Source organism: Blastomyces gilchristii, assembly GCF_000003855.2.
Source record: "Blastomyces gilchristii SLH14081 genomic scaffold supercont1.2, whole genome shotgun sequence".
Classification (NCBI taxonomy): Eukaryota; Fungi; Ascomycota; class Eurotiomycetes; order Onygenales; family Ajellomycetaceae; genus Blastomyces; species Blastomyces gilchristii.
This window is the reverse complement of record NW_003101681.1, coordinates 4,720,327-4,743,857: the sequence shown is the minus strand read 5'-3', so window position 1 is coordinate 4,743,857 and position 23,531 is coordinate 4,720,327. Positions and strand designations below refer to the sequence as shown.

The 23,531-nt window shown below is 41.3% G+C and overlaps 6 protein-coding genes across 7 annotated transcripts; 4 read left to right on the top strand and 2 right to left on the bottom strand.

The window, feature by feature from the left end:
* Positions 1-2,541: 2,541 nt before the first annotated feature.
* BDBG_01434 (uncharacterized protein) lies at positions 2,542-3,438 on the top strand (the record flags this gene model as incomplete). The annotated part of the gene is made up of 3 exons (XM_002628480.1): positions 2,542-2,751; positions 2,820-2,956; positions 3,198-3,438. The coding sequence occupies 3 exons, from the start codon at positions 2,542-2,544 to the stop codon at positions 3,436-3,438; spliced, it is 588 nt and encodes a 195-aa protein (XP_002628526.1).
* Positions 3,439-3,466: 28 nt separating this feature from the next.
* Positions 3,467-3,815, top strand: BDBG_16366 (uncharacterized protein; the record flags this gene model as incomplete). Its single annotated transcript, XM_031724331.1, has 1 exon — positions 3,467-3,815. Exon 1 carries the CDS (start codon positions 3,471-3,473, stop codon positions 3,813-3,815), a length of 345 nt encoding a protein of 114 aa, XP_031576454.1. The 5' UTR covers positions 3,467-3,470.
* A 4,746-nt stretch (positions 3,816-8,561) lies between these two features.
* Positions 8,562-13,100, bottom strand: BDBG_01433. 2 transcript variants are annotated; one of them, XM_031720330.1, is made up of 4 exons: positions 13,054-13,100; positions 12,255-12,991; positions 11,640-12,155; positions 8,563-11,523 (listed from the first exon to the last, which is right to left on the bottom strand). In XM_031720330.1, exons 3-4 carry the CDS (start codon positions 12,131-12,133, stop codon positions 9,903-9,905), a joined length of 2,115 nt encoding a protein of 704 aa, XP_031576452.1. In that variant the 5' UTR covers positions 12,134-12,155; positions 12,255-12,991; positions 13,054-13,100; the 3' UTR covers positions 8,563-9,902. The 2 variants fall into 2 exon arrangements, with proteins under 2 accessions (XP_031576453.1, XP_031576452.1); XM_031720331.1 differs by lacking the exon at positions 13,054-13,100 and having other exon boundaries at positions 8,562-11,523; positions 11,640-12,854.
* Positions 13,101-13,406: 306 nt separating this feature from the next.
* BDBG_01432 (aromatic amino acid aminotransferase) lies at positions 13,407-15,730 on the top strand (the record flags this gene model as incomplete). The annotated part of the gene is made up of 4 exons (XM_002628478.2): positions 13,407-13,430; positions 13,524-13,743; positions 13,849-14,458; positions 14,575-15,730. The coding sequence occupies exons 2-4, from the start codon at positions 13,677-13,679 to the stop codon at positions 15,728-15,730; spliced, it is 1,833 nt and encodes a 610-aa protein (XP_002628524.2). The 5' UTR covers positions 13,407-13,430; positions 13,524-13,676.
* A 158-nt stretch (positions 15,731-15,888) lies between these two features.
* On the top strand, positions 15,889-21,421 carry BDBG_01431 (impact family protein). The gene has a single exon (XM_031720329.1). It carries the CDS (start codon positions 16,258-16,260, stop codon positions 17,356-17,358), a length of 1,101 nt encoding a protein of 366 aa, XP_031576451.1. The 5' UTR covers positions 15,889-16,257; the 3' UTR covers positions 17,359-21,421.
* Positions 17,251-23,531, bottom strand: BDBG_01430 (acetoacetate-CoA ligase). The gene is made up of 8 exons (XM_031720328.1): positions 22,115-23,531; positions 21,378-22,059; positions 19,979-21,319; positions 18,940-19,711; positions 18,625-18,871; positions 18,115-18,572; positions 17,718-18,058; positions 17,251-17,642 (listed from the first exon to the last, which is right to left on the bottom strand). Exons 3-8 carry the CDS (start codon positions 20,087-20,089, stop codon positions 17,484-17,486), a joined length of 2,088 nt encoding a protein of 695 aa, XP_031576450.1. The 5' UTR covers positions 20,090-21,319; positions 21,378-22,059; positions 22,115-23,531; the 3' UTR covers positions 17,251-17,483.

The following is a 23,531-nucleotide window of genomic DNA, read 5'->3' as shown; positions in this document are numbered from 1 at the left end:
TATTCTTGAATCTGTAAAACTTATCTATTTGAGTGACTGAATTTACAGCTGTGATAAGATTGAGATTTATTCTCTACTTTTATAGTTATTGCTTATGAGTGATTTTCACTGTATCTGCTTTAGAGAACTCTATCTCTTATAAATAAGTAAAATACACTGTTATTTCAGTGATCTTATCAGTAGAGCTATTTTAAGTAAGTGTTAAGTATTCTATTGAGAAGAGATTTTCTTCTTCTCTTAAACTTATATTATAGTCTGTATTTATTTTAATTTAAATCTTCTGAGCTATCTGAGACAGTGATTACAGCTTAAACAGCTCTTATTCAGAGATATTATATGTATATATTAACTGTGTCAGATATCTTCTACTTCTAGTAATTAATATAAATTTAAGTAAGATAATATTATCTTCAATGATAAAGCTACTTGTAGAGATATATTTATTATCTATGTTTTCATTCATAAGAATGCAGGTTAGATGTTAAATGATAGATTAACACAGATAATTTGAGTAAAGTACTTACTATAGAAGTTTGCAGATATTAGCAGTTAAATAAGTAATTAACAGAGCTGAAAAACAACAGAGTGAAGTCATCACAGAATTACTGAATGAGATGATTCAAAGCTAAATAATAGCTTGTATATACAATAATAGCATGTAGTAAAAGAGTATAGTAATAATTAAAGCAGATTCTTATATATAAGAGAGATATAATATGATAAAGATGATATTATAGAGTAGATTATATTATAAGAAGCTAGCTGCTATATAATCTTATATAGACTGACTGTGTGACTGTGTCTGAGATCAGAATCAGATTTTTTAATAGTTTTATTATTAATTAAACTGATTTTATTACATAGTTTTAACATTAGATAGTAGTCTTATACTGTCTCAGTGAAACTTACTGTCTACTTTTATCACATTTTTCAAATAAGATTATAATTTTCACTTCTTAATTTAAATTATTTTTATTGCTTTAAATGACTTTAAATCTCATTTGAGTATTATCAAAAAGTGTTACTTTTTAAAAAATTAAAAATAGTCTAAAAAAACCCTTAAAATGTCTAAAAATAGTAACTTTATATTAAGAATGAGACTAAATGAAACTAAATAAAATCACTTTCTCATTTTTTTCAAGGCATGATTTCATTTTAAGATCTTATATATAGTCACTTTGAATGTTTTTTTAATAACTAGTTTCAGTGAGATTCATGCTAAGAAATGTATGAGATCAGATCAAATAAAATTAAATGTAAAATTTATAATCTTAGTGATCAGTTTAATCTTATATAAAAGCTTACAATCACTGATTACATAAGTTAATAAATGTAGTAAGTATATGAGTAAAAGTAGTTAATCTGTAAAAGACACAATCTGATAAATATGAAGTTTTCTTTTAATAAGTAGAATAGTATTAATTAAATACTTTTTTACTTACTACTTTTTCATATATTTTTATTCTAAAATATTTATAATTATTCTGATATAATAATTATAAATTACTTTGTAAATAAAATTATTATATCTCAGAAGCTTGTACTTCTCATCAATTTTTAAACATATTATTAAATATGATTTAAAAATTGCTTAAATCAGTGTAAAATTACAAATATATACTGACTTTTTATATGTAAAATAAATAATTAATGAAATTATCAAAGCTTTTTACATTTATAAACATATTTAAAAGTAATTATATTATTATTCAGTGATTATATATTCTTCTGAATTATATTTAATTTATTTATACTCTAAAAGTTATTTAATAAATTTGTAAAATTATATTTTTTTATAGTATGAAAATTAATCTCAGTAATATAATTTTAAGTGAGAATTAAATTTATAAAAGTGTCAGATATTATTAATAATTAACTTTATTTATTTATTTAATTTAATTTTTTACTTTTTTCTCTGAGATTTATTTAATATCTGATTAATTAACTATTTCTTCATCTTTAATTATACAGTAATGAAAATAGAAATAGAGTATATTAAATTCTTATATTAAAAACTAGATTTTTTATTTTAAATTTTATTTATACATATCAAAAATACCTTGAATTCTTTTCTCAATAATTTCATTTTCAGTAATTATATTGTAAGTGATTAATTTATAAACAATAATAAGATGATTGATGAATTTAATATTGTGATGATAATAACATTGTGGTGAGGTGCACTCAATCATGATGTGATCAGGGTAAGCAAAGGCACGTGTAACTAACTATATTAAAATTTAGAGTTCTTCATTTAGACTCAAGAATATCAACTTCAAACAAAGCTCCAGATGATCTGGGGCATCTTGAAGCCTTTGACTGAACACTGATACACTGTAATGCTTATGAAGTGAGGACCAAAGGACTCTAAGCCTGAAACTTCGCTGCTGCAAAACTCACTTCACACCCCGTGCGAATCAGCTGGTGCTGAAAACACTTGGGACAATTCTCATTAATATTCATTTCCTCACTTTTCGCTCTTCTCCCGCTTCATTCTTCTTTCCCCTTTTCTTTTTTCATCTTTCTTTTCAATGCAATCAAATGGCAAGCACATCATACACAACACCAGCGGCTCATTCACATGCTTCGGGGCCATGGGATACTAGTGCCAGGTCAGCTACAGACCCACTAAAGGACGAGGTCAAGCTACAATTTGGCGGCGGGGTTTGTTGGCTATGTGAAGGCCCTTACCCTTCCCTTATACAGGTGGAAGTTGCCCACAATGTCCATGCGAGTATCGAAGCTACCGTGGTCAGTACACTCCTTGCCGGTCTTCCACGTTTGTTCCGGTCCGGTTATTTCTAAATATTTTATGACAGGCCCATCGATGGCAGGCAATGGGGATCCTTCCCCAGGTCTTTTATCGAGCTCATCTAAAACACATGATGCGCCTTTGCATCACCTGCCATGGGTATGACGACCCGTATCCCATTTGGGCTATACTCCCAGAGACCGGGTTCGTTGAGTTTGAACGAAATTATTACGAAGCCGGAGTGCAGGCAAGGTGCTGATGGTCATTGCCACCGGTAGGGCAGGTAGGTGTCTCCACTTTAGCTCCTTGGTTTCCTCGTAGCGCCAAATACAAAAAATTCTACCACTAATATAGGACGTGCCCACGGTACTCTCTGGGTCGATCCAAGCAGAACACTATGCCGCGTTTACTTTTTTGGCATGTGGATAACTAACTACTTTCCCAGGAATGAACTGGTCTCCATTCCCCAAGCCGTTCCGCGGATATCCACAGACTCTAGTTTTGAAGGCGCTTCGCGGTTGCCTTTCCCCCCAATGGTACGCGAGCCTATCGTAGAAGATCATGAACTCATAATAGATGCGGGAATGCCTCCGGAAGTTCGGAATCAAATCAACGATTTGATGCAGCTCGGGAGCCGTCCAGATCCAACGCCGCGAAGGCGGAGGCAAAAGGAAGTGAAATACTGATGATGACGATGACAATGACGGGAGTGGGGACGATGACAATGGCGGGAAGAAGGGTCCTGAAGGCCGTGATGGCAGCGAAGGAAAGAAGCCGCTACCAAGGTCACAACGCTTCAGCCAAGGCTTCAAAAACAACACCTCGGATCGAAAACAAATACACACTGCCTTGTCCTCCTGAACCCCCGTCTGTGGAAGGAGTCCTGAACTGGTTGGATCATGTGGAAGATCTGGGATCTTTTGCAAAGGCAATCACGCCCATTTCGCCACTGGAATCTGAAAACTTAAAACAAGAAGAAAAATCATGGACCAACAGGTGGTGGAACACAAAAATGGCGAGTCTGCGCTTGGTCCGCAAAAGACTGCAGCTGCCGTTACATTAACGTAATCAACCACCCAACGCCCGCGTACACCCAACGCCCGCCCAATCTTCATTTTTTCATCCATCTTCAAACACTCACAACATGCATCATGAAGCAGTTATACAAGCAGCAATTGATGATTTGAACACACAATTGATTCCTAATTACACTGAGACTGCTAAAAAATATGGAATCAGTCAATATATATTATCACAGCATTATAGAGGTGTTCAAACATCAAGAAAGAAAGCAAGCTCTATTCACTGTAAAAATCTCACAGATTCATAAGAAGAACAGCTTCTTTTTCATATCAATTGATTGACAGATTGCAGTTTTTCTTGCATATCTTAAGTTCTTCATAATCTCATTCTTGAGATTCTAAAAGTATCTATTAAAATCAACTGAGTGTCACAATTCTGTCAGTATTATAAGAATATAATTAAGTCACTCTATCTTTAAAATATTGATTAAAAACACAAGATTGCAGATAATTCAATATATTTTAAGTATTATTTTAATCTTGTAATAGATTTCTTTCTTCTACTGATTTCTTTCTTTTACTGATTTTTTACTTCTTACTAATTAATTTATAGCTATAGATAAAAATTACTTAATATAATATTAAATCTATAAATATTTATAACTTTGATAAGAAAGAATTTCTATTAAAACTTATTTATATTCTTAAATATATTATATTAATTACTTTACTTAAATCAGATTATATAATAGATACTAGTTAAAATAACAGTTGAGAATTTATAACACTACTTATCTTAATTTATACAGATAAAACTTCACTTTTATCTACTCTTATATATTAAGAAGAATTAAGAGATATATAAGATACTTAACTGAAGAATTTTAATAGTGAAAAAAATCAGATCTACTTTACTACTTTAGAAAATAAATAAAGTAATAATAAATATAAATTAATATATTTAAAGAAGATCTTTGAATCTCTTATAAAAAAAAAGTAGAATATAAATATAGACTTCTTATATTAAATAATTACTTCTTTTATATTAATATAATATTCATTAATTATATAAATTATTATTAAATTCTACTTACTATTTTTTCTTCTTATTCTACTTATTAATTACAGTTATTAAATATTGAAATATTTGAATTATTAAGTAAATTATACTTCAATTAACTGAATGAATAGATAAGAACTGAAATGAGATTTATATATACTATAAAGAGATCTTTTTAACAGCTATTTAATACTGTATAAAAGAAGATAGTTATATCTTTAAATATTATATCTATATTCACTACTATTAATCTATATTTATTTAATTCAGAACAAGTTCTTAAAAAGCTTATAATATAGTCTTATATTTTCTCAGATATATAATATTAATTAAGAATCTCTACTTCTATTATTAATATATAAAAATTAATGAAGTAAGTTAAGTAGTAGTAGTATTAAATATCTAGTAATCTTAATTAAATAATTCATATAAAAGAAAATCTTACTCTTGATAAAGAGATTCTTTTAATAAAGAATAGACAGCTATAGTAAGCTCTTAATTAAAGAAGAAGATATTACAAGTATAATAAATGTTAAGAGTTCCGCGGTTGATCGGCCCTTCTACCAGTAGTGTGCTGGTGATGATCGAGCTCTTTTGCTTCAGTAGTCTACAGATTATGAGACTGTTAAGTGTGAGCCCTGCTGTGATCAACATGCATGAGTTCAATCTCAGAATGAACTTAAAAATTTCTAATAAATACTCTGAACATTTTAACAGTGTTAAGAGATATTTCAGAAGTATGCTCTAGAAGTTCTGTAAGCTCTAGAACTGACTGACTTCACTATTAAAAGAAGTCATTGTGACAAGGTCACTGAAGAAAGCTACTGAGAGAAAGTACTGTACTCTGTGATAGCTGGTTTGAGAGAGGGTGTTGAGAGTCTCATGATTGATCGGCTCTTCTACCAGCAGTGCGCTGATGATGATTGAGCTCTTCTGCCCCAGTAGTCTATAATAGAGTAATAAGATTACTAAACTCTTTAAATTTACTATTAACACAGTTCTTCTTATTAACAAAGATACAGATTATGTATAAGAAAATAATAACTTCTGAAGCTGTTAAAAAGAATAAGCAGACTTATAAGAAGAATATCAAGTTATAATATACTATTCTTAAAAAATAGAAGAAGACAGATATTATAAAGAAGAGAATAAAGTAGAAGACAGCTTATCAGATAGTAAAGTAGTAAAAAGATATAAATAAGACTATAAGAGCTGCTCAACAGTAGATTAAAAAGAAGCTTAGAGATATAAGAAAGACTTAAGAGTAAAAAGAGAAGAAAGAATAAGCTACTATATAACAGTAATCATAGTTGAATAAGAAAAAGATTAAAGAATTTAAAAATTATCTTTCTAATTAGAAAAGTAGACTCTTGATTTTATAAAGAGTGATTAAATTATATTTTCAGAGCTCTGTCAGAATACTTGCAGATTTACTATTAAAGAAATCTGATAATATTACAATCTTTATTAATTTAATAACTACTTACTCACTGAATCTATCTTTACTTAAGATTTTATATTCTAAGTAAGTTATTAAATTCAATAAATATTTACAGAATTAGCTGTATATTTTTATATGTAATTTTCTATATATATTTTCATTATATAATATATTATCTTAAAATCTAATTACATTATTAAGATTAAACTGACTATGTAACTATGTCTGAAATTAGAATCAGAATTTTTAATAGTTTTATTATTAATTTAACTAATCTTATTATATAGTTTTAATATTAAATAGTAGTCTTATACTATCTCAGTAAGACTTACTATCTACTCTTATTATATTTTTCAAATAAGACTATGATTTTCACTTCTCAATTTAAATTATTTTTATTACTTTAAATAACTTTAAATCTTATTTAAGTATTATTAAAAAGTGTTACTTTTTAAAAAATTAAAAATAGTCTAAAAAAAACCTTAAAATATCTAAAAATAGTAACTTTATATCAAGAATGAAACTAAATGAGACTAAATGAAATCACTTTCTTATTTTTTTCAAGTTATGGTTTCATTTTGAGATTTGATATATAGTCACTTTACATGTTTTTTTAATGACTAGTCTCAGTGAGATTCATGTCAAGAAATGTATAAGATCAGATCAAATGAGATCAAACATGAAATTCATGATCTCAGCAGCTAGTTTAGTTGAGATATCATTGAAAATATTTCATCATTGTGATGGCGAAATAGCGGGTGTTGAGTGTAACATAATCAACTACCTAACACTTGTTTTCACCTAACACTCGCCTTTGTAAATTAATTACAATCAACTTTAAATGTTAATATCTTAATAAATATTCATTATTTTAATTCTTTAATTTGTAATCTATAAATATCAAGACTTATAGTATAATATAATTCAAAGTTATTATAATATAGTTAAAATTGATTAAAATATAGATTCAATTACAAAATAAAATACAGTAAAATAAAATATATAATATTTTATTATAAATTAAGAAATATATATTATATATTATTAAAAATAATAATTCTTATATAAATATATTATAATTTAATAAATATTAAATTATTTTATATAAAAATTCTATATTTTAATTTTTAAGAATTTTTTGATTTTTTAATTATAATTTTTTTTATAAATTACAAGTAAAATATTGAAAATTCTTGAAATTTTAAATTTTGAAAAGTAATTTATTAAATATAAATATAGTTTAATGATTTCATATAATAATTTATTTAAATTACAATTTTAAAGTATAAATAATACACAGTTATTATAAAAATAGTATTTTAAAATATAAAATTTTATATACAAATTTAAATAAATCAATAATAAATAAGAATTTCAAGATAAAATTTTATATTATATTTAATTTTTATATGAAAATAATTTATATTTATAAATATATTTATAAATATAGACTGTGTATTTTATTTTAAATTAGTATTTTAAAAAGCTTAATAAATTAATAATTATATGTTATTTTCTCATAGAAATTTACTATAATATAATATATATCTACAAATTATCATTCTGTTTTTTAGAATAGTTTTAAATAAATATTCATTGAGATATGAATATTTGAAGTTGATTGTAATTGATTTACAAAGGCGAGCGTTAGGTGGAAACGAGCGTTAGGTGGTTGATTACGTTAAGCGGGCGTTGGGTGGTTGATTACGTTATCGGATAAAGGAAGTTGGCAGAAAATGAGAGACCGTGAGTTCACCGCCCTGAAAGTACGTCAAGCGGCGTTGGAGAAGGAGAAATCAATGGTACAAATACTCATAAAGGATGATGCGTTAGCTCGAAAGCCCTTTCCTCTTCGTCTACTCTGTCCTACCCTCTCCAGCTTTGTAATTTCTTTTTTTTCTTTTTCTTTTTTTTAGGGGGGAATTCACTATCAGGAGCTCCATCTATTTTCGTGAGGAACTACAAGATTGATGTCCATCAGTTGCGGCGAACGTCCGTCCATACGTTGAGCATACCGAATGGATGAGATATTAAGAGATTTTGAGAGCCTTTTTTATATAACCATGAGGCCAGATTTTACGTGGTCAATTGGTACCACTATTGATCGATTTAGATTTCTATGGAGGATTAGCCAAGAAATTATTATGAGTACTCTCAAGATGGTAATTTCCGAAATCAGAAACAACTGTTCAATCATGGCATAAATATAACGGGCTCCTCCTTTCCGTCTCGCCAATGCACGTCGCAAACGCGCCTGATGTTTTTTTTTTTTTTTTTTTTTTTTTTTTTTTTTTTTTTTTTTTTTTTTTTCCTCACTGGCTAGGTATAATAGCAGATAGATGTGGGCTGCAATCTCGCCCTATGTATAATGGATAGACAAGCCTCGGTCGAACCGTTATCTGGACTCTTTGAGTACCGTTAGGATTAGAATTTGTACATCGACCCGATTTTGATTCTCTCGAGCGTTCGAAGATGATGCGTTTGGTTGAATGGCTTGAAGATTTGCGTGAGCTTCGGATTTTCCATTGACAATCGGGAGAATAGAGATGTGTGATATCCCAAGGACGTTCGCTCGTTGTATCTGTCGCATCTGGAGCAACGGGTTCTATGCCGGGAAGAGAAACAGAGACAGACGACGTTGGCGGCGGAAGAAGCCGGTCAGACGGATCCTGGAAATCGCCTGTTCGTCCTACGGGTGTAAAATCCTTATCCGCTCGTCTCCAAGGCTGTTATTTTGCTCGAAGCTCAGATTAGGTGGAGTCGTTAGCGGCGTTAGGACGCAAGGAGACCGTGGGAGGGATGATTTGGGGCTGACTGATCTCAGTCAATGAAAGCAAGGAGATCTCAATTCAAGTGGAATTTGAGGGGACCTCTTTAATCTTTGTTTCCTGCATATCCTCGTCAAACACGGAGTCATTGAACTGGTGCCCCGGCCGACATCACCTCCTGGCGCACTGAGAGGCCTCCTTGTCATTGATTCTTCGGCCCCATCATGTTGGTCCGGCAAAAAGTGCCCTTCCGAGGAGATAAAAGTGGAAAAAGAGTAGGAAAGGGAAAACCTCTCTATCATCCACTCTCTAACTTCTCTCCATCACGGGTCCTCTTCTAAGATAACCAAATATATATAGAGAGAGTGTGTGTGTATATAATGTATAGTAACTAACCTGTCTCACGCACAAAACCGCATAATCATAAATCACTCAAGCACCATATCATATCACATCATAAATCAACAACTTGACTCAACTCGCCATGTAGAACCATATCAGATACGTGTGGTTCTGGTGCGTTAAAAGGGGCCGGGGGGATGAGGGCAGCGAACAGGGGGGGGAACAAACGGGAAAAAACAAACCGAGTTTATAAAAGATAACGTTTGAACAAATATAAAAACGCCACACCGTCCGTCTAGGTAAGTATGATGCTAGTTTGACTACTTGATTGCCTTGCGGCAATACAACAAAAGAGGAAAAAAAGAAAAGAGAAGGGGATACCAAATTAGACAATCGTGAGCATGAAGAGCAGGGAACAGAAGGGGCGAAGAATGTATATATGAGTGTAAGAAGAAGCAAAAAGAAAAAGAAAAAGAAAAAAGAAAAAAGAGAAAGAGAAAATCAGAAAATCAGAAAATCAAGTCCTCGGCGGCGGAGGACTTATCCAGCTGCCATCTCTATTCCAAACACCAACGCCACCATAAAGTCCGACCTTCGACCCCTTCAAAAATGCAAATCGGAAAAACAGATCCTCAGCCGGATCCTCATTCCCATCTTGATCCTGCATTGATATAACAGTGTCATCATCATGCTCGTACTCTTCTACACCAGCAGAACGCTTCGGCCTGGACATATCCAGTCCCCGATGCCCCTGCCGATGCCAGACAAACTCCCCAGTAACATCCTCGTCCACAAACCCACGCCACCGCTCTACATCATTCACAAGCACACTGATGCCGTCCACATTCAGCTTCTCCATGCGCTCCGGCTCCCACAGCTGGAAGGTGATGTTCCCATTACCCCTATCCACATGGTCGCCAGACGGCAGCGAGATATGGACGGAGGAGTTCGTGATGTTGGGGCTAGTGGCGCCCCACCAGCCATTGCTACCGGGCCCTGGAAGTTCACCTAGTGCACTTGGCGTTTCGATGATGGAGGCAAAACCCCATCTGGCAACGCCGTTGACGAAGAGGCCGAGGAGCAGGCCCTGGTAGATGATTGAGGGACGGATGGGGAAGGCGGTGCCGGGCATGAGGAGCATGGCGAGGATGTAGTGGTGGATGCGCAGGCGGAATTGGGGGAGGACAAGGAGGAAAATTAAGCCGGCGCCGATGCAGAGGTAAATCTTTAGGTAGTGGAAGAATTGGCCGCCTTGGCGGATGTGCCAGGCTTGGCCGAGGACTATGGAGACGATGATAGTGATCATGATGGCGAGGGCGATGGGCGCGCCTGGCTGGGCTTTGATGTCGTGCGGGGTAAGACGTTGGATGGGGATCCATAGAGCAAACGTGTAGTTGTTCAGAGCACCAACAAACGCAGGACCTAGGTATAGGATTGTTTTGCTGAACTGGTAAACGGGAGGGGAAGCCAGTGGTTCTAAAAGAGGGCGCGCACAGTAGATGTAGAGCACGTATGCGATGAAGCTAGCGGGCAGAAGCCTGGAACATAAGAGCGAAAATAGGTCTGCAACCCTGTGTAGCTCCGGCGGATCAGATACAAGACCCACGTGGAGAATGAGCATGAAAAATGTCGTGAAGAAAAATACGGCGGGGGAGGTCGTAAAGAGGGAGATTAGGACAATAGCGGTTGCGGTAATCGCAAACAACGGCCACCGCAAGTCGCCAGGGCAGTCTGACTGCGAACCCGGCAGACGCAGGAATCTAAATGATTTCGGGAAAGTTGAAGGAAAGCCAACTGAGGCGAGTTTATTCGCCTTGCTGGCGAAATACGAATGGCCAGCGCCAGTCAGTTCGACGACTCCACAACCTCCTGTAGAGTCGCTGATAACTCCAGCGTGTATTGCGGCCTGGCATACGTGGCTATCTGCTCGATAGATCGCACCCTCGAGATCATCACTCGAGGCGCCAGGAATAGGACCCCCAACTACCAGAGCTTGGTAGTTGACAGTCTCATTGCCTACCACGTACGGCTCTAGGACGAGATGGCTACTGCAGAACGCAGGACATCGAAAGGCAAAAGTCGAGCGGTTAAATGGCCGGCATTCATACCCATTGAGGCCGCATTCGTTTCCCTTAGCCCTGTAGAGTTCAAAAGTTCCGTTATAATTCAATATTTCAATTACACACTCCAGGATATTCAACCAAAATAATAAAAATAAAAATAAAAATAGAAACAGCTTGGAAATGAGACGTACCAGTAGCTAGCACCACAACTGATCGGAGCAGGTTTCCCATAGCCCTCGATATGACCACCAGAAGCGGAGTTCCTCAGGACCAACGCCCAGGGGAGAAACCAGGTAAAATACACCGCCAACAGAAGACCAATCTTGTACTTTCGTTTCGGAAAGAATCGATCTACGAGCTTGACAGGCATAGCCTGTATGCTAGGGAAAAGTGGATTTAGGAGCAGAACTCGAGGCGGATTGGGGCCTTTAAGCCACTTCACAGTCGAACGGGCAGCCTTGCGCAATGGCAGCGGGACCCATTTCCAGTGGAAAGATTTGGAGGATTCCGCCAGCCAGACAGGTATGGGCAGGGTAGTGGGCGCCGACTCAACACCTCCTGACATGCCCAGTTGTTGGATGCCATCAGGTTCGTCCGTATAAGGGTCATCCTCATCGTCGGTCAGCGTGGTGATGACGGTCCTGCCAGAGAGTGCCTCTTCATCATCCCACGGTTCTCTGGCCATAGTTTCGCTGTGCTATCTATAGCTGTAACGAAAAGGGGAGAGGGGGGGGGGAAGGGGGGAATTAGATCAGATGAATTTATTCTGTACGATATCAATATCAAATATCAAGAACAACCCTTACCAACTAACTCAGACCGCCAGGCAGCCAACAAGAAGAAGAAGAAGAAGAAGAAGAAGAAGAAGAAGAAGAAGCAGACGGACACTAGAATGAATGACAGCACGAATAGTCGACTACGACGCGGGTCTATCGGGGTATCACGGCACCGAGATAGCAGACAATATCAGAAACAGCAGAGATAGAAGAGGCAGAGTAGAGCGACAAGGAGTGAGTGAGAGTGGCGGAGTGGAGGTGAGGCGGAATGGCGGATAGGGCAGCCGGTTGGGCGGAGTTAGTCAGCAGGATGGTGAAGAGAGGCCGAATCCCGAAGTAGCTCCGGGGTAGATCGCCGCAGTAGTTTGTATAGGAAGGTACCAGCCAGAGACATAGTTACCGTCTTTTCTTCCATTATTGGTGTCGATCTATTTTTAACCCATCAGCTGCCCTTCTAGGCTTTCTTCCCCCCTTGATTTGCATCCGATTTCCCCTCTCTCTACGCAGTACGGAGTACTACGGAGTACATTGTCCTTCCTTGCTGGTCGCGGCTGGCCCGCTGCTTATCCCGTCGCGGCGTATCAGGGTTCGGCTGGCGGTACGGGATGAGTGGAGAGGAGGAGCCCTTGTAGAAATATAAGTGGAAATATCAATACCGGACGGAACTCGAGAACTCGGCGCTGAAATCACCCCTAAAACTAATAGGGGTTGCACGCCTAATTGGTCCGCTGGAACTGTAGGCGTTCGCCCCGGAGCCAGCCCCCCACCTGTACCATCGTTACCATTTATATTTCTATAGTCCGATGCTCGGGCTTTAACTTAAACTTGCGAGTTGACTGCCCTGCCCTGCCTTTGCATCTCCATCCGCGCCTGACCCGTTCCAGCATAGTTTTATATCTGAACGGTTTACTCCCTACCCGCCAGCCGAATACGAACTCCTTCGATCCTGGCTTTGAAATCAAGGACATCGATACCAGCAAGGCCAGATATTCTCTACCTATCTTCGAACGAAAACTCCAAAGAGAGACAGACAATACATACTTCGAGCTTAACTACGCTGCAACGATCACGGGGACCTCTCTAGCTTGTAGGGATAGATATAGCCCGCTGTGACAGACTCCCCATGCTGCGTATAAATATCGAACAAACGGCGAAACAGTTAAAATCCAACCACCGCCAGGAACTTTCCGATTGGGCTATTGTTATGTATGCCTAAGTATTTCTCTCGAATCATTTCATAAAATGGCGGCCAATAAATACGCAATTGGGTCACTTATCCCGAAACTTTCCTACAACCAGCACCACCAAGAACAAGACACCACCACCACCACGACGAAAACCAAATACCCCAAACACAAGCCCAATGAAGCCAAGAAAGCGAAGAATGGACTCCTTCCAAAGCAGCCTCCTGTTGATCTGTCCCATCACTTCTCCGTTGCGGCGAAAAATCGGATGGGAAGCGACGTAAAGAAGTTCTACAAGTATTTTGCGATACCGGGCATCCATAACCTAGCAGGAGGTAAGCATCTTCTTACAAGGGTTACCCCTAGCTCATATATGCGAAGGAAGAAGTAAACAAATAACATTGGCTTTAACTATATAAATCACTGATACAAATTTGAAGGACTTCCCAATTCCTCATATTTCCCATATGATACCCTGGAGGCCACCGTCGCGCTTCCAACTCGAATCAACCCACCCGCCTCCACCAACCCAGTCACTACACAGGTTGAAGAGGACGAGATCCTATTGTTATCAACCCCACCCCCAACAGCCCGACTCACCATCCCAAAAGAAAGCAACAACTCCAACTCCGCAACCCGAATCGACCTTGCCACAGCCCTGCAATATGGCACCGCACAAGGCTACCCACCCCTCCTCTCCTTCATCCGCCAATTCGTCCGCGAAAATCTGCACCCAAATGTCCCCTACTCAGACGGACCAGAAGTGATTCTCACATGCGGTGCCACAGACGGCTTCTCCAAGACCATCGAGGCACTGACGAATGTCTGGGATAAGGACCGTGATTGGGCTAGGGATAGAGAATGTATCCTGTGCGAGGAATTTGTGTATATGAACGCCATACAGACTGTGAGGCCGCGGGGTATCAATGTCGTGACTGTAGCTATGGATTCGGATGGGATGATGGTAGATGGGGAGCGCGGGTTGAAGAGTATTCTTGAAAATTGGGATTTTAGTCGTGGGAAGAGGCCGCATTTGATGTATACGGTGACGTAAGTTTCCCCCTCTTCCCCCCCCCCCGGGGGGGCCCGCCATCGTCTACTCATTAATTGCTGTTTCCTACGCTATTTGTAATGCAACTTACTAACACCGAAAAAAACCCATGTAGAATCGGACAGAACCCAACCGGCGCCGTCCTCCCTGTCCCAAGACGCAGGGAGCTCTACGCCCTCTGCCAGAAATACGACATCATTATCATCGAAGACGACCCGTATTGGCACCTCCAATACCCCTCCGCTGCTCACGAGCTCGAAGCACACTTCCGCGGCGGCGGCAGCATCAGCAACGCTCTCAATCCTCACCCCACTACACCCAACTACAATGCCCACGGCAAACCATCCGGCTACCATTTCCTCGACTCCCTCGTCCCCTCCTACCTCTCTATAGACACAGACGGCCGCGTGGTCCGCCTCGACACGTTTTCCAAAAGCATCGCGCCCGGCTGTCGACTAGGCTGGCTTACGGCGCAGCCGAAGGTTGTAGAGCGGATTCTGTATATTACGGAGACGAGCACGCAGCAGCCATCTGGGTTCGTGCAGGCGATGGTTGCGGGGTTGATTGTGGGTGGTGATAGTGCAGGGAGTGAGGAAAAGCTTGGCGAGTTTAGTGAGGAGAAATGTACTGGTGGTGGTGGGAGGCAGTCTGTCAGCTGGAAGACGGATGGATGGGTGCGGTGGCTGGAAGGGTTGCGGGCTGGTTACGAATGGCGCATGCGTACTATGTGCACGATTTTGGAGGAAGGGAGGTCGATTATCGAGCACTCTCCCCCCACCGACACTTCTGCACGCTACAGCGATAACTACATTGATGAGGATAATGACGATGACGACGACGACGATGACGACTGGCAACTCCTCCACAAAACCCCACTATACACCTTCCAATTCCCCCGCGGCGGCATGTTCGTCTGGGTGCGCATGTGTTTCGAGACACACCCTCTCTGGTCCCGCGGCGATATATCTACTAAACGACTATCCACCGCGCTCTGGAAGCATCTGATGAAGAAGCCGTTCCTGTGTCTGGTGGCGCCGGGGGGGTTGTTTAATCCAGTTAGTAGCGGCAGTGGTAAGGATGCTGAAGGGGGTGGACGCAATGATGATGAATCATTCAGGTATTTCCGGTTGTGTTTTGCACCGATACCGGAAGGGGATGTAGGGGCCTCGGCTAAGGGGTTTGTGGAGGGTTCTAGAGATTTCTGGGCGCGGAGGGATTTGGATGAGGATGAGGATGAGGATGAAAAGGGAAGTGGGAGGGGGAATAGATGAGGTAGTAGGTTTAGTGGAACCCTGTTTTTTGGCTTTCGTGATATTTTTGTTTTATCTGTTTTGCCATGCCATGCTAGGGGTTTTTCATATCCATCAGCATACATCAATGAAGGCTGGCATATACACCGTTTCATTGGATAACTTAAGCCAATTATACCCAATCTCAATCTATTTTATTTGCCTTCATTAATGGCGGTAATTTCGACGACCTTGCGTGCGTTCGGAATTGAGCCTATATCGAGTGTATTTTTATATCTAACCTGGGTAAATATTTGCCCTGGCGAGAAAGTCAACTCGACATGTCAACACGCATGATCAACATTCTATGCATCCCCACCAGGCCACTGTCTCTTGTAGTTAGGTATTGGTGCTGTGCATATGCAGAGATCCTAAGGTAAAAAAAGTATCTCCAATCGGACTGGAGTTGGACAAAACTGCCTCCAGAACCCCGCTAAAATGTTTATCCGCAGAATGCGAGTTAAGTTAAATAGACTTCAAGATAACAACCATACCCAAGCAAATATTGAATGATACAACTGACGCGATTTCACAAGAAGAAAAAGATCAAATTTAAGCTCACTCTTGCTCTAGAATACATTTCCCAATACTATCCTCCATCAATTAAACAATTTCACCCTCTCAATGAAACCGTCACAACAACAATGACCTCCCGCCTGAACGACGAGCTCGCCGAAGAGATCGATTCAGTCAACGCAATATATGATTCTTCCACCATAACACTGACATCAAACCCTTCCAATCCTCCTCCCAGTGCCCCGGACGAATTCCCGGTTACAACTACAATAATCCTCCGAATCCCGAATCACTTAGATTTCTCATTCCTCCTTGGCTTCGACAGCAAATACCCCGCCACCCCTCCTCGAGTAATCGGCACGGCATCTACGAGTTCTCGGGGCGAGGGGGAAAAATGGCTCAATGTGCTACGTGGCTCGGTGCAGAAGGTCTGGCAAGAAGGTTTCGTGTGTCTTTATGACGTTATAGAGGAGTGCGGAGAGCGATTCGGTGAAATGCGAGCTGGGGAGCCCGATGAAGCGTCTGCTGCTGGTGGCAATGAAGATGCGGACCCTGCCACCACCCATACATCTGCAGTAGATACAGCTGTTCCGCCGCCATCACTACATGCGTCCTTTGGCCTCGATAGTCCCCCAGACTGGGTAATTTCAGATCCCATAACGGAGAAGAAATCAGTATTCGTGGCGCGTGTCGCCAGAGTTCAATCAACGGAGACGGCTAAAAAATATCTAGATTATCTCCTCGGCACAGAAAAGAAAATCGCATCTGCAACTCACAATATCACGGCGTGGCGGATTAAGCAAAAAGCCGCGCCGGGGCCCAATGGCGTTCCTGCGGCCGAGGAAACTATCTTTCAAGATTTTGATGATGACGGTGAAACGGCTGCTGGGGCCAGAATGTTGCATCTCATGCAGCTAATGGATGTGTGGGATGTGGTCGTTGTTGTGACCAGATGGTACGGGGGAGTTAAGTTGGGCCCTGACCGGTTCCGAATCATCAACACAGCCGCGCGAGATGCCCTACTAAAGGCTGGCTTTACGAAGTCTGAAGGAGGTGCTTCCCAGGAAAAGGGAAAGAAGAAGGGTAGAAGATAACTACTTATTGTGTTTTTTTTTTTTCTATATTTGTCTTTTGTTACTTCTTCCCGAGATGCACAGCGCCTAGCGACAAACTATCTATATTTCTGTCTAAAATCTGCTTTTTTGCATTGCTGCCACATTTACAGCTTACTTGATGGAGCAACTAACTTCTCTACCTCTGCGAATTGGTAGTAGAAGTTGAGGCTCTCGGGGTTGGCTAATGTACCCGATGGCTTGATTACTTTCCCAGACACAATTTGCTTGACTGGCAGTTCGACCTTCTTCAAGTTGACCGTCGTCTGGAAAAATTTTGGTCAGCTTGCAAACTTCCATGAGTCCAATACTGGAACTGGGTGTACATGTACATTACATACTGGGATCTCTGGAGTCTCAAACACATATTTGGGCACATGTCGGGGACTTAATCCGCTTCTGATGGCGGCTTTAACGTCCTCTACGAGCTTCTTGGTAAAGGGAACGCCAGGACGCATGAGCAGGAATAGCATGACAGTTTCGTCTGAATCCCGCGGTCGACGCTGCCCGACGCAGATGGAGTCGGAGATCTCATTGGCGAATTTGTTCTCGAGAATGCCGTATATTTCGGATGATCCGAACCGCACGCCTGAGGGATTAAGAACGCCATCCGCACGTCCCAGGAAAAAGATTTGTTTGGTGGTGGGATGGATCATGATGAAATCGCCGTGGGTCCAGACATCTATATATTGTTAGCTGGGAACCAAACAGTTCGCAAGAGGGAACGCGACAAGTTACCGTCAAATCGAGCAAAGTATGCATCAAAATAGCGCTCTGCACCGTTCTCTCCCCAAAACATGACGGGCATGTTGGGAAACGCTGCTGTCGCAACTAATTCACCTGGAACTCCCTCCTCCAGTGGAATCCCTTTAACGCCTTTTCCACCTTCCACAGTCTGATCATACACAGCAATAGGGGTCCCAAGACTCGGCCCCTGACAGCCACCCACGTACAACGGTGTCAGACTGTTTGAGGTTCCAAATGTGCCCGCAATATCCGTACCGCCAGAAATATTTGAGAGATGCACTTTAGCCGGGAATCCTTTGTCATAGAACCACTCAAACAGGGCATCCGAAAGCACCATCCCAGTGCTTGTCATTACCTCCAGATTGCTAAGATCAGTGATCTCTCGAGGTTGAATACCGTTCTTTTGCAGTTCGTACAGATAGCGTGGGGAGGTGCCCAGGTGGGTTACCCTGACTCAATCAGAATGCGTCTCTTGGAAATCCAAGGGGATCTGTGACTTACTTCTGCTCTCCAGCCAATTTAATGAACGAGGTGACATCAGGTAAGAAGGGGCTGCCGTCGTACAAGACGACTCTGCACCCGTACATCAATGGCTGCAACGCACTGAGATACATTATCCATCCTGTTGTGGTGTATTGCAGAGCCACCGAATTCGAGTTCATTTCTCGGTGCAGTTTTCCCTCTTTCAGGCCACTCAAGACAACGCCTCCAACCGAATGCACAATACATTTTGGTGTTCCAGTCGTTCCTGATTCCATCTTGTTAGACTTTTCACGCAGTTAAAATCCAACATACATGTTGCAATCAAGATCATACCTGAAGAATAAACGACCAAGAACGGATCCGAAAACTTAACTCTCACAAATTCCAACTTATTGGACTTCACCTTTGACAAGAATGCCGCCAAAGTTTGCGTTCTGGGAACCATGCTCACATCGGCAGGACGATCTTGGAATCGAGGTTGCGATACAACTCCTTGAAACTCCTCCACACCCCCCATCCCTCGAACGATGTCTTTCATCTTCGGCCTCAAATCGATGGTGTTCCCATTGTATACTGTCCAATCATCCATGAACAGCCATTGGGGCTTGATCTGCAGCAAGCGATCCAGAATCCCCTTGACACCCATATCAGTCGAGCTGGACGAAAACAACCCTCCCAGCGCCGTCACGGCCAAAAACACAACAAGAGTATCGATACTATTGCTCGCAACAACAGCTACGCGATCGCCCTTTTTCACACCCGCCGTCTTCATAGCCTGCGACAGCTTGCCAACCCTGCTCCTGAGTTCACCAAACGTGATATTCCGTGTACCCTCCGCCCCACCTTCTCGAACCTCAGTCACAGCACACTTCGCATCTTCCTTGCCAACTATAGACACTCCCGACGATCCGGAGGAGGTGAAGAGCATGTTCTCCGCGAAGTTCATGTAAGTGCCGGCGAACCATTCTGGGATGCTGTCCATGCGTGCGGCCTCATCAACGACCCTTGTGTAGGTGCCTGAGTGGATGGGGTTGAGGTCATGCCAACAGAATTCCCAGAATGCGGCGCGGTTGTTGACGGAGTAGTCGTGGAGGGAGAGAAATGTCTGGAAAAATTTGGTCGAGACGTTAACTAGGTATCCTAATCATGTTGGTTTTGCATATTTTGCATTTGCCCGCCCGACGCCTGATACGTGCTAGGGAGGAGTGAAAAGCAGCGTGAATGGCAAAAAATATGTCGGGGTACAAAATGTAGCTTTTTGCGGTCCCAAAAAGCTCGTCCGTAGAATGAATGAAACGTAAATATCTATATCGAAAGAAAAAAGAAGAAAAAAAAACACCAGCCTTGTAAATGAAAAGGGGAACACACATACCGGAAACTTCAACCCCGTCTTGCGCTCCAGCCGCCGTCGAAACTGGCTGAGATTCGTCGACTCGGGATCGGGATGCTCCCATAGCTTGCGGGGTACCGCGTACGTCGACATGTTTTATATATAACTAGGTGGTTGGTTGCTCTGAAATTTAAAAAAAAAAAAAAAAAAAAAAAAAAAAAAAAATCCAAAACTATCTCGGTCGAAAACTGAGTCTGGACCAGACGGAGAGTACTCCGTAACGTTTGTCCTAATATTGGCTATCTTCAAAACGTAGAAACCATACAGCAATTGGCGGGGGGGGATGTAACTCTCTAGCCTCACGCACGAAGAAACCGGTCAAGTAAAGAAGTAAGATCGTTTATATAAGTCAACTGCTCGTGTTTATCTTCTCCGCATGTCACGACAATCTTTCTGTCCATTTCCAACCGTCCTTCCCCCACATTACCCGGGGTCCATGATGGCCATTTAGCTAAATCGGCTGTTGGGCTGGGCGAGCTGCTTTTGCCGGCACTCGGGTATCTCATCTCCTCTTGGTGTTTTGTCTCCTTATCTTTTCGGCTCCCAAGGGTTGTTTCGGTGGCCCTAGTGCCGACTTCCTCGGCTTCCGGCGGTTGGGTTTGCCGGGCGAGGGAGGCGCGGCTTTGTTAGTGAGATTTTCGGGGGATGAAGAAGTCTTCAACTTCTTTTCTTTTTTCTTTCTTTCTTTTATTTTCTCATTATTAGAGGCCTGTTGATTGGGGTTTTCAGAGTAAAATTTAATATGTTCGTATCTGTTTTATGGGGTGGTATATTTACAATGTTGCGCCTGCTACATGACAATAGCCGAACGGAAACAGTGTATATTTCCAGACAGTCAGTCGTAGTCCGTTTGAATCAAAAGAAGCTTCCTCTCATTATTCTCGCCCGTGATCGATTACCCGCCCAAAGGTTGAAATCAGTGCATCGATAGCCGGAGCCAGAGAGTGAGTGTGTTGAGCTCCAATTGAATGCCATGGTCAATTGAAATTCCCAGCAACTCTCATGTCTCATCGTAATGGAATGCTATTCTTGATGTCAAACACAATAATTGAAGTTCCAATCGTCAGGATCACGGGCCGGTGTGGGCGACGTTCTTGACTCGTATTCTGTCGCTTTTTTCTTTGGATACTACTGTCCAGCTTGCACCGGTAAGAGGACTGTTCAGACACTGTGCATTGGGCATAGTGACCCATTGAAACTCATCTGGTACAGAGCCACTGAGAGATGTTTGCTGCATTAGGGAGAGAATAAAGGGAAAAAGAAAGGACAGGACCCGGATGCAAAATATCAGCAGGTTGACAAAATGAAGTATGAAGTCTCCACCTGCCAAGGTACCACCAATCAGTGCACATCTCCAGAGTGCTGGAAAAGGGGTACAGACGTTGCTTTGGTGTGATGGGCATGTACTGTAGATGTATATCTGGGCCAGGTAAACGGTATGTGTGGCTTAATTCGACTGTATATCAAGAGCAAGCCCTCTGTCGATTCGACTGGGTCGTGCCATATCAGAGATCGTATGTGGGAGGCTTCCAACAAGGACAATGACATGTTTGTTGTCCTCTGAGAAACTGCATAAACCATGTCTGTTTCCTCAATATTCAAACTCGCGTCTGGTAGAAGCCATGACTCTGTTGATCACCATCAAAGATCAAAGATGAAGGGTAATTGCAATGGTTTCTCGTCAATACTACCCAGACGGCCGACGTAATAGCTAGATCCACAGAAATGAAGACTCCGCGCAGATCAACTCCAGCATTTCCCCTGAAACTTGAACTCATTACTCTCTTGTTTCGGCCGGATTCTAGGAGCGGCTCTTTTCCTGTGCTTGCAACCATCATTGTACCCCCTTTATCCTGGACTTACGCAGAGTCCTCCAGAAAGAGGGAAATAAAATAAAATAAAAATGAAACCAAGGCTCCCCTAGCTCCCCTTCCTATGCATAATTAACCCAGCATCCGCCTTGGTATGTCTTTGTGCAGGCGTTGGCAACGATATTAAACCTTGCCCCGGATGAACGCAGGGGACAAGGAGATATCCCTGCGCCGGGGCACGGTTCGACAGATCTAGATAGAAAATTATTAGCAGCTGTATCGTACGTGGGGGTTCGTTCTTAAATACATAGTAATGAACAAGGAGCGGGAGGTGGAGTCGAGAGTCCTTCAAGAATTGATTGATAAACTACTCGTAACATAGCTAGCTACTCTTAAATTGTCCAACTGCTTCATTTTAACCGCCGGCTGTCACACCACGCGGAGCGCCAAGTGGGTGCATGAAATGAGAAGAGGCAAACAGAGGGCCCGCCATCATTCTCGGAGATTGAATAGAAATTCTTGAAGATTCAGCATGGAGGAATGGAATGGCAGCAGGGGATATCTTCTATGGTACTGTATTCAGGGTGGGGGTAGTCTGTAACTAGTAGTTACACCTTTTGTTCTTGATAAGGAGAAACAAGACCGGCAACTTAGTCTGATCTGGCTCTATAATAGTGCTAAATGTCTGTAAGTACATCTGTGCTCAATTCAATCGGGGGCATAATTCCGCTATGTAAGAAATATAGCAAACCTTGCAGCTATGATAGTTACTAGTTACTGTTAATATTGATTTCATATCAGACATCATAAAACATATCCCTCCTGTCCGCCCTTATCAGCACCGGCTACTTTGACATTTCGCTGATAGAATTGCGGCTCCATACAAAAATCTAACTAACAATCTCACTCTCTTGAAAGTTGAAGCTGGAGAGCTTCCGACTTCCGAGTCACGAAGTGGGTGGTGATCATTTGCAAGGAATGGCCCATGTTGTTTTTACAATCCCGGCTCGAGTCGGAGGTCGCAGACGCTATGTATAATGAATGTACGGAGTATCTCGAAGCCAAACGCCAAAAGCGACTTTACGTTGCCACCCCCCCCCCACCAAAAAAAAAAGGAAAAGAAAAGGAAAAGACCTCTTGGTTTTGAATAATCCCTGGGCTATTGCCCTATGCATCAAGGAAACAAATCCCATCGGAACGCCTGGTGGCAGCGCTGAAACCCCAAATGAAGGAGGGCGAAGATGTCCACCTCTTTTCAACCCACTTACTGTAGTCCCTGAAGTCCCAGAGTAATTAATTGCCTTGCCCTTCTCCCTTCTCCCTTCTCCCTTCTCCACTCCGGAACTTGGGATCCGGAGTTTGGGAGGGTTGGTTAGCAGCGAGCAAGACGGCCTGGACTGGATGGAGGTTCGAAAAACGCCATCCAATTTTATGCAATGGAGGTCTTAAGCTTTCAGACTGAAGCCAACAAAGCACAGCAACCAGTGGCCGAGAACAGAACAGAACAAAACGTCCTTCCCAAGTTTAATGAGATCTTGGGACATGGGTGGTGGAGGGCATCGGGCACTGGGCGGGATGAATAGACGGAAGACGTCTCCACCAGCAGGGCGCCTAATGGTCCTGGCCCATCTTAAGGCTCAAAGCTTCCAGGCTCCTGGGTCGCGTTAGATGATACGTGTAGATGGATAAAAACACCGCCAACTTGAATATGTTGGATGCCCCCC